General features: G+C 40.2%; 1 protein-coding gene across 3 annotated transcripts in view; it reads left to right on the top strand.

The window, feature by feature from the left end:
• The window catches only part of LOC149819013 (dual specificity protein kinase YAK1 homolog), a 46,020-nt gene extending 37,076 nt beyond the window's left edge, over positions 1-8,944 (top strand). For 2 of the 3 annotated variants that reach the window (XM_089985495.1, XM_089985497.1), the window contains exons 10-18: positions 2,323-2,473; positions 2,566-2,680; positions 2,816-2,898; positions 3,005-3,079; positions 3,533-3,607; positions 3,785-4,623; positions 5,744-5,914; positions 7,451-7,755; positions 8,591-8,944. In XM_089985495.1, coding sequence (XP_089841621.1) covers positions 2,323-2,473; positions 2,566-2,680; positions 2,816-2,898; positions 3,005-3,079; positions 3,533-3,607; positions 3,785-4,623; positions 5,744-5,914; positions 7,451-7,755; positions 8,591-8,667 — 1,891 coding nt within the window. In that variant the 3' untranslated portion in view covers positions 8,668-8,944. The remainder of the gene's footprint in view (positions 1-2,322; positions 2,474-2,565; positions 2,681-2,815; positions 2,899-3,004; positions 3,080-3,532; positions 3,608-3,784; positions 4,624-5,743; positions 5,915-7,450; positions 7,756-8,590) is intronic. The other variant, XM_089985496.1, reaches the window with a different exon arrangement.
• The last annotated feature ends 3,546 nt before the right edge of the window (positions 8,945-12,490 follow it).

Here is a 12,490-nt window from a genome sequence, read left to right as displayed (position 1 = left end):
CGTTAAAATGCAAAGTTGCCCTTATAAATACAAGAAAGTACTTAATGAGTATTACTACCCAACTCTTATGATAACTATGTCATTTCTCAACAATACTTAGGATGAAGTCAAGCTGTTGTGAGATTTTCATGCCTTTCAGCATGACAATAAACTACACCATATAAGCCTTGTTTGTCTCATCTGCAGGATATTATATTATAACAAGCTGATTGTGTATCAAATTGACACCTGCCGAGTAATTTGAGGTCTTTTATTCTTAGTGAAGTTAAACAACTCTTTCAACATCACGTCGCTAAAAAAATTGATGTTTGTGCAAAAGAATTCAGTATTTCATTGCAATTGGGCAGGCAAACGAATGTCCATGTTCAAGCCAGGATATTCTCCCTTAACATGGAATAACTCTACATAATATGTCCTTGATCCTTTTCAATCTATTTATGATAGGAATTATATGGTGAACACTGTAATGAAACCAATGTGCACAAGTACAATGCCACTAACGGGTTACAAAGAGTGCACAAACACAAAAGCCTCTAATGGGCAAAATACAATAAGCCACAAAGGCTAACACAAATAACTCACACATTAGTGGCAAAGAGAGGCAAAAGGCCTCTTTAAATAGGCCTTTACAATGCTCTAAGAGCTGTTGTGGAGCTCCCAACGACTCTAAGGGACATTTACAAGAATGCCCTTTCACAAATGTGAAAGGGTCAGAATACAAAAATAACAGAAAAAAGTAAAAAGTACAATGCTGCCCCTAATGGACAGCTCCTATTACATAATAAGGAAATGCAAAAATGCCCCCCTATAGGACATTACTAATTACAAAGCATATAAGCATAATATATATATATATATATATATATATATATATATATATTAACAAACACTTCCTACTTTCCCTTGCTGTTGATTTAGTAATAAACTTAGGTGGAGCTATGGTTGATCTGTTGATGGCTAATCAATATTGAGAGACTAACACAAGGATCACAATATTCCAGACTCTGTTAAATCGGTTTGAAGCTGAAGACATTTGGAGGAAGATGATATACTTGGATCTATATTGAGAGGAGGTCAATATAAGATATAAAAAAGAAAAGACAAGAAGATGAAAGGATACAGGGTATGGAATGGAAAGCATACTCTGATTGAGATGGTTCATAACTTCATATAAAGTCTGGAAATCTGTTTTCGTATTTTTGGTGGATTAAGATTGTATTTTCTTTGCTTAACAGCAGATAATGAAACACATATCCGATACTAACAATGTTGGACATGACAAAATGGAACTTGCTACCAATCAGTTAACTATTATCCGGAGTCCGCTTTGCTGTGACTTTACATAAGGGCATGTACATTGCCGTATTATACTTCTCCTGAAGCCATTTAACTTCTTGCAAAATTTATTTTCATTTCAAGTTCTTAAATGACTAAAAAAAATGTTTTGCTTGTGTTGTCGATTTGTCATGCAAGCCTGTTCTGAAGAAAATTTTATTAATTAAATGAAAATCATGGTGGCAAGGAGTCACCAGTAGAAATATACAACCAAAGCATACCACAACAGAGTTTATCACTGAACTCAAGTCCAAACATGAAGAAGTGAACTAATCCCTATCTACTTTGATTAGAACAAAAGATGACATCAGATCTAATTCTTTTATCTTTCATCTTAATGCTAGAATATTCTCAGGTAGACATCGGTTACCATCTCTATATGGTTTTCCATTTTCTCCCACATGTTCAACCCAATGGCCTAGTGGCAGCTCTCTGATACATGTGTTCACCCAGTTTATTACCCCCCCTGCCTGACCAAGAAAATCAATATAGCTGCTGGAAGGTCAGGCATAACCAGAAGTGGTATCTTGTGTTATCCTCGTTCTTTGATCACATGACACACCTGTTATCAAGCCACCCATAATGTTTTTCTAGGTAAGCTTTCAACGCCAGGACCTATAAATGCATTGTAAAGAAAGCAACAGAAAATTTCCCATTCTTCCGAGCCCTGCAAATTGGTTGGCCACAATTACCAACTAGACAGTAATTCAAAATCTAATTCAGAAGAGACATTCGGTCAGGAGATTCAGGTATCTTTCTTCCAAAGGAATTGTGTCCCACCAACCAATATACCATAAATGAAGTCACACAGACCAAATTTTCATAGATCCTCTCTCCGACTTCATATTCAACCTTGTCATCCAAGCCTTAAGTTTGGTTAGAGGTATTTAGTCTGGACCATATTTTTCATAATGCATTTCTACTATAGGTATCGACTTAAGCATATTTGCTGCTTTTAATTTATTCTTTCCTTTTCCCGCTGTGCAGTGGGCAGCCCCCAGATTATATGTTAAGAGATGCTAAAAGTGCAAGTAAGTTCTTCAAGCATGTTGGTAGCATACACTGCTTGGATGGTGATAAATCCAGTAAAAGAAACCAAAATGCTTATCAATTTTTAACTGAAGAAGAGTATGAAGCAGTGAGTAGCGGATTTTCTCTGCATCTATTATAGATTTATGACCATACTTTACTTTCCTCATTCGTTGTATTCTGTCATATGTCTCCTTTCAGAGAGAATCACAAAAACCAGTCATTGGGAAACACTATTTCAATTATGTGAAGCTTGAGGACATCATTGCAAACTATCCGCACAGGAAGAACCTTTCTGATGAAGAAATATCTCAAGGTATTCTGAAACTTGTATTTTTATTTAAGTGTGAAGAACACATGATATTAATTTGCAAGTAAAGGTAATTCACCGATATTAATAGAAAAGTTTCAAATGTTTGATTAGGCTGATGTTCTATTTCTTGTATCACAGAAAATCGAACTCGGGTAGCACTGGTTGATTTCTTGAGAGGTCTTATTCATTTTGATCCAGTGAAGCGATGGACTCCATCTCAGGTTTTTCATGTTATGCATGTTCAAAATATGTATTATTATCATCTGACAAATCTTTTCATGCCATGATTGCTTGATTTGATTTTTTTCCCCTCTTTCTTCTTTTCAGGCTATGCTTCATCCTTTCATCACGAATGAACCGTTCACACACCCATATGAACCTCCTCCGGAAACACCTTTCATTGTATGTATTTTCCTTATTATGAGTTATACTATATGTGCTGCCAAGTACATCTCTGTTTTTCTATAAAAATGTGCTCCTGCTGCTCAAGTCGTTGCCTTCATAGAAGTCTGCTTGTTTGGGCTTGACAATAAAAGATTAAAAGTCAACATTTCCCTCATGAGTTACAAACTGCGCAGTACTTGTTTGGTACTTTTTGCTTGCTGAATGAAACCATATGAATGCCTTTCTAGTTCATGCAAGGAAAATGGGTATCATATTCTTGGTATGCCTTGAAAAATGAGTTTGTGATTATAATCATATGCATTATTACTTGTGGCCAAACCATATTGACAGAACGCTAGAGGTATGCCCCAGTTCTTGCAGAAAGCAGATCCATGTTTAGTTCTATTTGCCTGATGATGGGGTTAGTCAATTTTTTGCCATGCATTAATGACTGATGCTCATCTGTTTCAGCCTGTATGTCAGCCTCTCACAGTGGGCCATAATCCTGGATCAGGGCATTGGTATGTTGCTGGCCTCTCTCCTCAGGTTGGTTTGGTGTTTTCCTTATATCAATATTCACCCATCTAGGACTTGTATGAACTTTTCTGAGGGAAGAAATAATCACTGATTTTTTGGTTCTCATTTTGTTTTGTCTAATCCAAAAAAATCTGTACTTTGTACCTGTTGAGTTTGGATGAGAATGCCCATTACATGTTCAAATAGGTTACGAACATGAACAAGGGAATGCCACCGCAGAGCAGCTCCTACATGCAAGTGGTTCCCTTTTCCTACGCCAGTAGCTATGGTAGCATTGGAAGCTATGGTAGCTATAATGATGGTGCTGGCCTTGGAAGCAGTTTTGAAGGCTATCCAGATGGCGGTTTCCATTCTTATTACTCTAGTGTTGGACCATCTGGATTAAACATCCAGGCACAGGGAGGGGGCACAATCCTTGGAAGTAGCCCAGATGGTTGGTGGAGAGCACCTCATCCTTCACATGGAAGTGGCTTAGGTGTTAGTCCATCTTGTGGAAATTTCAGGTCAATGTCCCTGGGTGCTAGTCCTTCACAGTTTACTCCTCCAAGCTCCCAGATTCCAATATCAGCTGGCTCTCCCAGTATGTTTTGCCCTACTTCTCCAGCAAGAGGTGGTGTTCATGGATCACCTTTGGGGAAGGCAGCTGCTGTTTGTCAATACAACAGGAGAAGAAGTTTAGTGCAGCCTGGAATGATGTCCATGTCACCTCAAGAGCATACATCATCTCAGCAATGGCTGGGGCATCACAATGATGGAGTCACCGGCAGTCAGATTGAAGGAAAACCTCGAGGGCATATGGGCTCTCCCTATAGTATCCATTTGTCCTCTGGTCATCCAAGCTGGCCACATCAAAGACCAGGGAATGGCTCGTTTTCTGCATCCGCTTCATCCAGCCATCAAACTTCTTCAGTTTCTTCTGCACCCTATTTGCACGGTGTTGCTTCTTCTTCCATGGAGACTTCCTGTGATAAACCTGAGTGCAGTTCATCAATGCCTGATCCAGGGGACTGGGATCCCAATTACAGGTGTGTATATTGTGGGGCCATTCTATCCAAGAAGCTAAGAAAGTGTGGGCGTTTACATCTACTAAGCTACAGTTAATTGTTATTCAGTTCACATCCTCGTCATCTGTTTGACTGAAATCAGAATCATGTTTGTTTCTTGCATATACAGTATCTTTCATACTTCTTGTCTTCCAGAACTGTGTCTGTTTTTGGTAGTTTTTACACTTGCTTGAAAGAGTAGAAAGTCTTCTACTTTTTGAAAGGAAATAAAGCCTTTTTTTTTCTTCCCTGTTTTACTGAACATTTTGAAGTGTTGGTATAGCTTTGTCATTAAGGGCACATTTGCTTGGCCATTTGCAAGATCATCATGAGAATCACAGTCATGAGCTGGATCCCACACCTGTGATTCTCACAAAATGGAAGAATGAATAACGTTCAATTCATTCTCTTATAGCCCGATTTTCTCATGCTTGCAATGATGTGATAAAATAGGGGTTGTGAGAATCAGTCTCACAAATTGAGAGAATAATTCTCACAAGGAGGGCCAGGTAAAATGGACCATAAATCTTGTGAAAATACCTCACAGATTCCTATGTCACATGGATATGACTGCGGATATGGGGATACAACCATTTTTATAAAGTCTTTATAAGGGGATACAGAACAGGGGTCAAAATGGGTATCCGTGTAGCATAGCCAGATTCTCATTTAAGCACATCATATTTTTTCTTTCAAAGGCCATTATCATGTCCTCTTAGGCCGATGTAATTTGACCTGATGTTCCACGATATATGCAACAAAGTAAACAAAATTTATCAGAAGATTTATAACTCACTAAGGCTAACATACCCTTGTTTCCAGTTACAGAACAACTCCCTAAGGGGGTGATTTTCTTTCACTGCATCATGCTGATCAACGTCCTTAACTGTTATAATGTATGTTCTACCTATAGATGTGAAACACATATTATTGCAGTCTTCACTGTTTTACAAGATCATGATGAAAAAACACGTGATGCCAAAAGTGCTTCCAAGTGAAAATTCGATGTAATCTTGACATGGCTGCCTATTCATTTAGGAGCTTAATCTTATGAATTTCAAAATAAACTCTCATACTAAAGGTTTTTTCCTTTGTTTTTCAGTGATGATCTTCTTTTGCAAGATGATAGTCCCGATGTGAGTTCTTTATGTTCTGGGAGCATGCACCTTAACCACGGTCCTGGTTCTGCAAATGCAACTACCGGAATTGCCAGATTTAACCGTGGTTGCAACCAGGCACAGCCATCCCTGAATTACGGTGTGGCTAGTTACAGGTGTGCACTAGTTAATCTGTATTGATAATTTAATACATAATTTGACCCTTGCTAGTGGCATATGGTTTGATTAAAGGTGCCTGTATTTGTCTTTCACATGACTGGTTTATCTAAATGGATATCTCCTTACATTGGTTTCTGTCACAACCTTTTGAAATATAGTAAAAGGTTCAATCTTTTGTTGCTTGTATTTTCCAATGATTATGTATGATATTTTTGTGAAAGTATCTCCAACAAGATACTAATATCAAGACCTTAATATTCTTGATATTGAACCCACCACGAAAGCACAATAAGAACACTTTAGAACACTTGTGCACAAAGAGCACAACCCACAAATAACTCACAAATGCACAAAGGCATAAAAACAATGGAATCAATTTATTGAGAACTTGGGCTTTGACTCAAAGCCATAAAAAAATACAAAGGGGAGAACCCCTATTTATAACATCACAAGAGGGGCCTTGGAGGGGCTCCACCCATAGACGTTGGAGCCCCTCCAACGGTCACAAATGTGACCGTTGGAGAGGGCCCAACGTCTATGTTGGTGGGCCCCCCAAGGTACCTTTTGGTACACTTACAAAAGAAATAAAAAAAACAAAAAGAAAGAAAATAAAAATAATTACAATCACATCCATAAAGTGAATGTGCGCAAAAATATAGAAAAAGACTAAACTACCCTTATGACTAAACAAATAGAAATATATATTTTATATATATATTTGAGTAGATACATATACATATATATTAATATATGTATATGTATTACCATATATATATAAAATATATATATAACATTATATGATTATGTACATAATTTAACAATTTTCTGGGTGGTCTTAGTCTCTTCAGAGGAGTTTATGCTTGTCCGGAATTAGATCCTAGAAAGAACAAATGTGTGGAGTGCTTCATAATTGAAAAGCATAATACATTGTATATGTGCACACTATGTTTTAAGATTTTTTCCGCCTGCTTTGGTAATACAATGGTAAAGAACGGCTACAGAATATGTCCATCTAACTGATATCTGGTAGAGATCTGTATTGGTATGTTATGAAGCAAGAGTACATTCAAATGAGAAAGAGGATGATGTTCTAGCCTTTGCTCTGCATTAAAGGCTTAAACAAATAATTCCAATGCCATATTCACACCTAAGATCCTACTGATCCGTCCATCAATCTTACTGTTATTTCATCTTTCATCAATCTTACTGTTATTTCATCTTTTTTACTGTTTCGCTAGTAAAATGGAAGTTTTTGTTTATGTGCCATTTTCTACCTAGTTTCTGATGATGATGACTGTTTTCATGTAGCTTATGCTACCCTCCCTCCCTCTCTCTCTCTCTATATATATATATATATATATATATATGTGTGTGTGTGTGTGTGTGTGTGTGTGTGTGTGTGTGTGTGTGTGTGTGTGTGTTCTTATTTTAAATTGATTTTATTTAGGTAGCGTAATCTAATATCTGCAAACTTCAGAAATACCCTATATATGAACATCTTTTTGCCTATGGGGGAAATAATTTCAATTTAGTTCTTTTTATACCAGATCAAATGCGCCATCTCAAGCATATGCACGTGTAGATGATACACCTCCATCAGTCCGTGATGTGCACTGTGGCTATGGCCGCCCTATGTCGAAGCCTTCATATCATATGCCTCATATGGTCACGCAGCACTCTCCTAGTCGTCTGGGGCAACAATCTTTCCTACGGTCTAATAATCCATTGCACGTGGCCTTTGTCCAAGATGAACAGATGCATTCAAGGGGTCCTTCCTACTGGACTATTGGCCCTCGCTCTCCTGGAAAAAGCCTGTTTGCCAATGACAGTTCCTGGGGTATTTTTTCTTATTTCACTTGCCACAGGCTTTTGCCTCACTATCAAATATGGGGACATGATTTGCTAGAAGACTTCTGACCACAGTTAGCAAAATTCGACCTAAACATGTCTACAGACTTCAAAAAATCCTTTTTTGTCCATAGGAAACTTCAAACACTTAAAAAAATTGTAACTGTTTTTTTCAGAACATGAAAAAAACTGCCTTCTTTTTGGGAAGAGCATTTAAAATACAAAAATTGTTTTTTTCGGAAAATTATTTGTCAGAAAACTCCAATATTGGTTTGAGTCCCATACTCCTATCAGGTTTTGGATTCAAATCCTATTGTGATTGTTCTGTTGCTAGAAGTAAAACTTTGAACTCATGTATTTCATTTCCCAAACTTTTTTCATTCTTTTACATGGCTTTTCTCTTTGGCCTGTCCGTTTGAATTTAAAATATTTTAATATGTATTGGTTCTTATATTGAACTTTTGCTGTTCCACTTATTGCTAACTATTCCCCTTCCCCTTGGGTATTTAAACTTGCCGTCAAAATTAGGGATTGAAGGGGTTGTTGGGAGTCTCTGGACCATCACCGTCCTTTCTATATGATCTGTATATGATCTATGATATAAGATTGTTTACTTATGTTGTTCGTAATTTTGTAACTTTCCTACTACATATTCCGTTCTCAAGTAAATAGAGCTATATAATTCTTTTTAAGAGATGCTTGTGGCAGCTGCTGCCTGCTAAGTTCAGGTTCCAGTGTAATGGACGGGCTAAGGGTTTAGCAGTTACCATGATCTTTAGTATTTGTTCAGTTTATTGCAGCCTAACAAGCTCACTGTATTGTAGGACAAAGGGCTGGCCATCCAATGGTGACAATTCCACCGCATCCTCAAGGGAATAAGGAATCTGCAAGGATATCATGATACAGAAAGCTTGTGGACTTTCTTTGACGGGATTTTAAAAATTGTTTCTTGGCAAGAATATATTGTACCTGGATCTATTTGTCGTGGCCTGTCCTGCCTCAGGAAATATTCATCTGTTTTTTCAATGTCAAAGCGTTATCCCTCATCAATATAATGCTAAAATTATGGCGCCAAACTTGTCCTTTCCATTGTGTTTTTCATTTCTTTGTCTTGTGAAGATAGGCTTTTTTCTTTTGGTTCTTCACTCGACTAATAAAGCATTTGTATTTTGCATTGTACTGTTGTGGCTTTGGTGTTATTTTGAGGCTGTGTGTTCTTGTGCTTAGCAAGGTCTTCTAATGTTTTACCAAGCTTTTATCTTGCAGAAGCCTTGGACAGAGAAGGGTCTCCTTCAGTGTCTTCATCCATGGTTGAAAGTGCTCTAGTGGTTTAACAGGTAGTCTCGCCTTTTATCATCTTGGTTTATTTATGATATTTGAAACCATTTGTGCAACTTGTACTGGGTGACTTTTGCATCAACTCGATGTAGCTTGTGTAATTCATATGTTATAAGAAGCTCATGGCAAGTTGGTGAGTAAGAAACTTGCAATATTGAATTAGTGAACAGTTTTGTTAGACAAGCAATTTGTCTCCAAGCGTTGGTTGGCTCAACAGTAGATATAACTGTATTCAGCCTGCCTGGAGCAAATGCTTCTGCAGTTTGTTCTAGCATGCAAGTCAATATGATTTTTCTTGGTTTTTTGAAGTTTTCGTAGCATATGCACATTTGGACTCATGGACTATGGAATGTGAAACCTCGTTGTATCTGCTTTAATCTCAGCCGGCAGCTTTGGCGCTCATCTGCTTTTCTTTTTTAGCTGTAAAAGGCAGCCATTTCTAGAGGAGCGAAAGTATTACCAGGTTTACTGACAGCTCGGAGCATCTTTACAAAGATTCACAAAGGATTCAAGAACATTGATAGCAAAAAGCAAGGAGGCAAGCCGAGGCAGAGGTCCACCTGATCAAACTTGTCCACCATGGTGGAAGCTTATCTGGAGTTTATGTGAAGCATGTCAACCTCCATAAATGACAGGCCTTTTCCGGACCTTTCCTTATCTCACTAGGACATGGCATGATGGGGTGGCAAGTTGTGAGAAATACGGTGTGATGTTGGATGTTTGTATTTTGGACCATCATTTTGAACAAGGCCAGTGGCCCTCGGAGGAGAAACGGAATGTGTTCATAATTCATATTTAATGCTTTTCATACATCAGTTACGTTTTTTGCAATTCGCTTGATAAACATCCATGTCTGAATATGCCTTCTGTACAATGAAATTGTGAATCTTCCTGAGAGTATTTATTGTGCTTGGCATGTTAGGCACAGATAAATAAAAAGTAGACTTTTTTTTTTTTGAAAGGCATGCTGGGGTTAGGCGGACCCCTACCAGAACAACGGCAGCCCCATGTGGCAGAGGGATTCGATCAACCAGGCGTCTGACAAGCTGGGTCAGAAATGTTTCTTAAATAGTACCTTGATTCTGTCCGTGGCTTTCGGGGGTGGGCCACGCAAGGCAGGGTTGTCCTCGGTCCCACCCTGGGTTTTCCTTGCTTGCCCGAGTGTTCCTCGCCATAAAAAATAGTACCTTGATTCTTATTTAAATTGATTGACTAAGCTGGACGCATCGTGCGTGTAGCTTGTGGAGCAGCCTATGCAGTGTCCTACCTTGGTTGTTCGGGTCCCCATTTTATACACACAATCGTGACAAAGCGATAACGGTAGTTGCTTTTGACTAGATGCAATATGGTGGTAAGGGAGCGTTTGATTGTGCCGACGGTAGTATCCGCGCAATGCGTGGCCAGGCTCCCAGGCAAACGCTGGACGCACTGATGGGTGGAATAGCACATCCTGCGCGTCCGTTTGAGAAGTGTTTTGATGTCCGAGGGAGTTCTGCCCTTCCCTTGAGATGGGAGAGGACGGGACACCCTAAACACCTTTTGAAAAACAGTGTCATTGGGTGTCCTTGTCCAGGATTGTCAGCGGATAGGATATGATTGGGTGTCCTTGCTCATGGCTGTCCGCAAATCAAATACCCCCCAAGGGAATTTATAGCAAATGAACAAAATATGGGTGGGTACAGTACATAAAAGCAAGGTTCCGTTTTATAAACGTGTCGGATTCAAAACAAGCAACATGGGTTGAGTCAAGCATGGAGGTGTAGGTGGAGGTGGAGAACGAAGCGAACTCACGCTGCGGCATCGGTAAGGGCCAAAGCAGCGAATGGCCGCCGCCCGGAGGACAGGGTAGCTCCGACACCAGAAACTGGTTGCCGACGGCAGTTAGGAGCAGTAATGCGCCCCAACAACCTACAAACACAGGTCTTTAATGCAAGCAAACGTGGTTGCGCAAAGATAGTCGAGGGACACAAGGAAGCAGTAGCCCCGATAACGACGACTAGAGCTCCATCGATCAACGCGGTGCCGAAGATTAGGATCCCTGGAAAGCGATACGAACAATTACTTTAACCTTTCAAATGCACTGTCATCGCCGGTCTCACAGAAGGCCTAACAGATCGACCTTTACCTTACCGAGTGATATTTGAGGGACTCAAGGCGAGATGGCCTCGGATGGTAGGACTCGCATTCTCCTCTGAGAGATGGTCTCTTCCTGATCTCGGTAGCGGACGAAGAACAATATAGAATTATCACTCGAAAGGGAGCATGGCGAATCGCCGACAGAACGCTCGTCACGAACAGATGGAAATCGGGAGCTCCGATCAAGCTGAAAGTCACCACCACGGTTCCATTGTGGATTCAACTGCCGGACCTGTCTCCTGAACTCTGGTTCGAAGACATCTTCACCGTAATTGCGGAGGCAAATTTGTCGGAGTCGACGCATACACAAAAACCAGGGGGAGGCGCCATTTCGCCAGGATCCAACTCGAGGTTCCCTTAACCTTCCGATCCCAGCCGATGGTCCAAGTGGAGGTTGAAGACGGAATAGTGTATAATCAGGAGGTAATCTATGTGGGTAGCATTCTCTACTGCTCAACCTGCGGAGCCATTTCACATCCAACAAGTCGTTGCAGCTCCATATCGCCAATGCCGAAAAAAAGAGAGGATAACACCGACGAAGGATGGACGCAAGTGAAGATCTTGCTCCGGCCTCGTAGGCCAAGCAAGAAGGACAATCAGAGGAAAAGTCAGAAAAGCTTCGCCGCCCTGCACCTAAACGAAGCTGAGAACGAAGAGGGGGTCGAGAAGGGAGATCGGACGACTGTCGAACCAGAGGCACACATATCTTCCAGCACAGACATGATCGAAGTCCCAATGGATACAGAGCCCACCCCCATCGGCCCCGACGCGGAGATGTCAACTGAGCACACCGCCGGCGAGGAAGAAGGCCGTCGAGACCGGGGAGTGGCACAGTCGGTGCAGCTGCAGGAGGAGTTCGGGGACACGACCTGAAAGCAGCCCCCATCCCCCATCCCGAGGAGGATGCTTAGGGCATGTTAAGAGTACCGAATTATCCTAAGCAGGTTATGGGGGCTTATTTCCTTGTGTGTTAGCATCACTTAGCATTTGCGAAGACTTAAAGTATCCTTTCCTGCCATTAGCACCATAAAATGATGTTTTGAGTAAAGAATAAAAATACTCTCGGATCAGAAAGGGTTAAAATCATCATCATTTTCGTTCTAAAGAGTAAACTCCTTTACTTTAACAGGAGCTCCTTGTAATATATCGCCATAAACGTTTTGGATCACCCTTTGGCGATGCACCATTTGTTATAATAGAAGTTCTGATTGACGACGCATCCTTTGCCGTCGTCTGCTACCATCGGAGCA

The sequence above is a fragment of the Nuphar pumila genome, chromosome 13, assembly GCF_984573655.1.
Source record: "Nuphar pumila chromosome 13, dmNupPumi1.hap1.1, whole genome shotgun sequence".
Taxonomy (NCBI): Eukaryota; Viridiplantae; Streptophyta; class Magnoliopsida; order Nymphaeales; family Nymphaeaceae; genus Nuphar; species Nuphar pumila.
Note: the sequence above shows the minus strand (reverse complement) of the source record. Positions and strands in the feature narration are given on the sequence as shown.